We start from the raw sequence: 3,517 nt of genomic DNA on the forward strand, positions 1-3,517 counted from the left end.
AGGGCCACTAGCGATTAATGAAGTCCCAAAAAAAAAAAAAAAAATTCCACCGGCCTGAAATGGAAAGCTTTCTTCTTCACATGCATCGACCATAAAATGAGATCCAATGTTTCATTTATAAGTTGTACTCTCAAATAGACGCAGTTACAGTGACTTGCATTTTCTTACAATTATTTGGAAGTCTAATTTTCAGTCTGTAAACCATTTTATGATAAAAAAAAGAGGTTGAAGAAAAGTTGGCGACCAAAGTATTTCGGTACATGGGAAATAAACTTCAACTATCATATGATAATTTTTTACTTCTTACAACAAAAACGAAAGTTGGTCCTAAAATCAATGCTAGATAAAGTTTGTGGTACATTGTCAGTGTTAACATTCCAGACGTGATGTTGTGCTCTTGCAATGACACACTAATTTCTTCAAACTTTGGTGCTTAGTAAACAATCTGATCACAGGCTATTAGTCATGTGATTGTCTAACTCCGAAGTCCAGAAGGTGTAAGTCAACTCCCACTAATCTAACACGTTGGAATAAACAAGTATTGACCAAGATTAGAAATTGCGCAAACCATTTGAGATCTAGTACCCAAGCTTCGTAGTCATTGATAACATGCTAGATTCCACGGATGAGAATAAAAAAAAGCAACAAGCCATATGACAATGGAATTTGACAAAAAAAAAAAAAAAAAAAAAGGAAGGAAGGAAGTGGATAGTGCGTACTTCTTGGTTAACTATAAAAAGAATAGGAGACCAAGACCAGTAGGACACCTTAACATAACTTCATTTGGCTACCTATCAAAAAATGCAATGGAGATCCTAAGAAGCAATGCCATGTTTCTGATTCTGCTACTTTTTGTGGCCAGCATAGCAGGCATTCAAGGGGACTCAATAACCTGCTACAGTCGAAACAGCCCTTGTTTTCTCGAGTGGGTCAATTGTCCATCTGAATGTCCTTCAAAGTCAGCAACAAGCACTAAATCTAAAGTTTGCTACCTGAACTGTAACAAAAAAAAATGCCAGGCAGAATGCAAGAGTAAGACATCCATTCTCCTAAGCAACTTGCTCCCGCTTATGTTTCATATGATCTGAATCTTTGATTGTCCATTTTGATATTGACATCTTTTATCACTAACAGGCAAGAAACCAAATTGTGGTACTCCTGGAGCAGCATGCTTGGATCCCCGCTTCATTGGTGGAGATGGGATTGTCTTCTACTTCCATGGTAAGAAGAATGAACATTTCAGCTTGGTCTCAGATACCAATCTCCAGATTAATGCCCGATTCATTGGTCTAAGGCCAGCTGGTAGATCACGAGATTACACCTGGATTCAAGCACTTGGACTTCTTTTTGATTCCCATACTTTCTCTGTTGAGGCCACCAAGGCAACAACATGGGACGCTGATGTAGACCTCCTGAAACTTTCCTATGATGGAATGGAGCTTGAAATCCTTGAAGGTTATTCATCTGTCTGGCAGTCTACTGATAATGCCATCGGAGTTGAAAGAACTTCAAACAAGAACAGTGCCGTAATCACTATCCCAGAAGTTGCAGAGATCTCTGTGAATGTAGTACCCGTGACCAAGGAAGATGACAGGATCCATAACTATCAGATACCTTCTGATGACTGCTTCGCTCATTTGGAAGTACAGTTCAGATTCTTTGGCCTATCCTCAAAGGTTGAAGGTGTCCTTGGCAAAACATACCAGCCAGATTTCGTGAACCCAGCAAAGCCTGGAGTTGCAATGCCAGTAATGGGCGGTGAAGATAAGTACAGAACCACTTCGCTTTTGTCTACAGATTGTAAGGGTTGCATGTTTTCTTCAGCTGGACCATTGAATGCAGAGGACTCCCTAGTTATGAACTATGGCAGCTTAGACTGTACTGGAGGTTCAAGCAGTGGCAATGGAATAGTCTGCCGGAAATAATTACCGAATCTCTGAGGAAGTGACGTGTTTTTCGACAAACAAATCATCTTGCAGAGTTGTCTTTGTTTTACTATTTCAATGTTGCATTTCTAGTTAATATTGCGTTTGCGTGGAAAGTATTTCATTTTATTTTTCTCTAAACTGATGAATTTCTAAAGAATATGATGTGTACTTGTTTGATTTAGAAGTATTTGCACAAGACGAGTTGCTCTAAACTTGCTATGAATTCACTGCCTCCAGGCTCTAGATGTTGAGGACGACATCAGCATCCGTAACAACCCAATGCTAAATAATATTGTGCGAAAACAATGATAATTTCAAGTTAAGCATTTCATTTGAGATTATCTAATTGTTAATAAGTGTTAGAGAATTTGTAATGTTATGACTTATTTGCGTGCAACAAATTTGGGCTTAATCACAACTTGTCGCCCGTAATGTTGGATGAGTGACAAATTGCCCCTTGTAATAAAAAAATGTTTAAATTGTCAGCACAAAAAGTCAAATATACGGGTTAGACTTTTTATCTATGGGAGGTGTGAAAAAATTAGTCCTACCCTCATATACTTAATATTTGGAAAATTTATCCTTAGGAAATGGACCAAATGTGGTTATTAAATTTTTTTTATTAAGAAACATTGTAGTGTTAAGGAAATGGTGGTAAAAAAACTGATTTAAATATTTTAAAATTAGATAAATTAGTTTTACCCAAAAATTGTTTAGCTTCTTATGATAATTTATGATAGTTGAATATTTTTCAGAAGAAAATACCAGTACTTACAAATGTTTAATTGCCTTGCTCTACGATGAGGAATTATTACTACAAATAGACCACTTTTTTTTTTTTTTAACAAAACAACAACATTAAATACAATAATAGAATAAAAACCTTTAACAAAACAACAACATTAAATACAATAATAGAATAAAAACCTTTAAGAGTTCGAGTCCATGTTGAAGCTACTAAAACGCAAAATTCTGTGAAGGGTGCAACTTATTAATAGATTTTTGAGTAGGTTGTTTAATATAAAAAATTGAATATTTCTTATGACAAAAACAGTTATGTTTTTAGTTTGTTGTTTATCTTGAAAAATAATCTAGTTGACTACATGAAGTTATGAGCACCAATTTGTACTCAAATTTAAACTGAAAAATTATGGGTTGACAGACAAACAACCATTTGCCTGTAGGATGTGATTTATATATTTACTAATTACAGGGACAATTTTCTATTCACCTAATACTATAAGGGGACAATTCATGATTAAGCCAACTATTTAGTAAGGATCTTTTACCAAAAAAACTTTATTGAGTAGATTAATCATAACGAAAGCTAGATTATTGATGACAAAACTCAATAAATTAAGTAATGAAAAGGGGGAGAGCAATTTTGAGAATAGGAACTGATACAAAAGACCTAATTATTAAAGCTTATCAGTGGATAGCTAACATGAGGGGAAAATAATAGTCAATCAAAATGAGGAAATTGAAAGGGTTACTGTTTTATGGATGGAAATTAATATTGGGGACTAACAGCACTAGACATAAAGAGTAGGATCTTTAGTTTAGACTTATAAATCACAGTAGATAAATAG

At 35.0% G+C, this 3,517-nt stretch overlaps 1 protein-coding gene across 1 annotated transcript; it reads left to right on the plus strand.

The window, feature by feature from the left end:
- Window positions 1–778: 778 nt before the first annotated feature.
- LOC113718046 (uncharacterized) lies at window positions 779–2,115 on the plus strand. Its single transcript, XM_027242969.2, has 2 exons — window positions 779–1,032; window positions 1,135–2,115. The coding sequence occupies exons 1-2, from the start codon at window positions 807–809 to the stop codon at window positions 1,923–1,925; spliced, it is 1,017 nt and encodes a 338-aa protein (XP_027098770.2). The 5' UTR covers window positions 779–806; the 3' UTR covers window positions 1,926–2,115.
- The last annotated feature ends 1,402 nt before the right edge of the window (window positions 2,116–3,517 follow it).

Source organism: Coffea arabica, chromosome 5c, assembly GCF_036785885.1.
Source record: "Coffea arabica cultivar ET-39 chromosome 5c, Coffea Arabica ET-39 HiFi, whole genome shotgun sequence".
Classification (NCBI taxonomy): Eukaryota; Viridiplantae; Streptophyta; class Magnoliopsida; order Gentianales; family Rubiaceae; genus Coffea; species Coffea arabica.

What these genes read in the sequence shown, in the direction of transcription:
- LOC113718046 (XM_027242969.2), top strand. Translation starts at nt 807, where the DNA reads ATGGAGATCCTAAGAAGCAATGCCATGTTTCTGATTCTGCTACTTTTT. An exon ending in ATGCCAGGCAGAATGCAAGA is followed by an intron (nt 1,033 to 1,134) that starts GTAAGACATCCA and finishes TATCACTAACAG; the next exon opens with GCAAGAAACCAAATTGTGGT.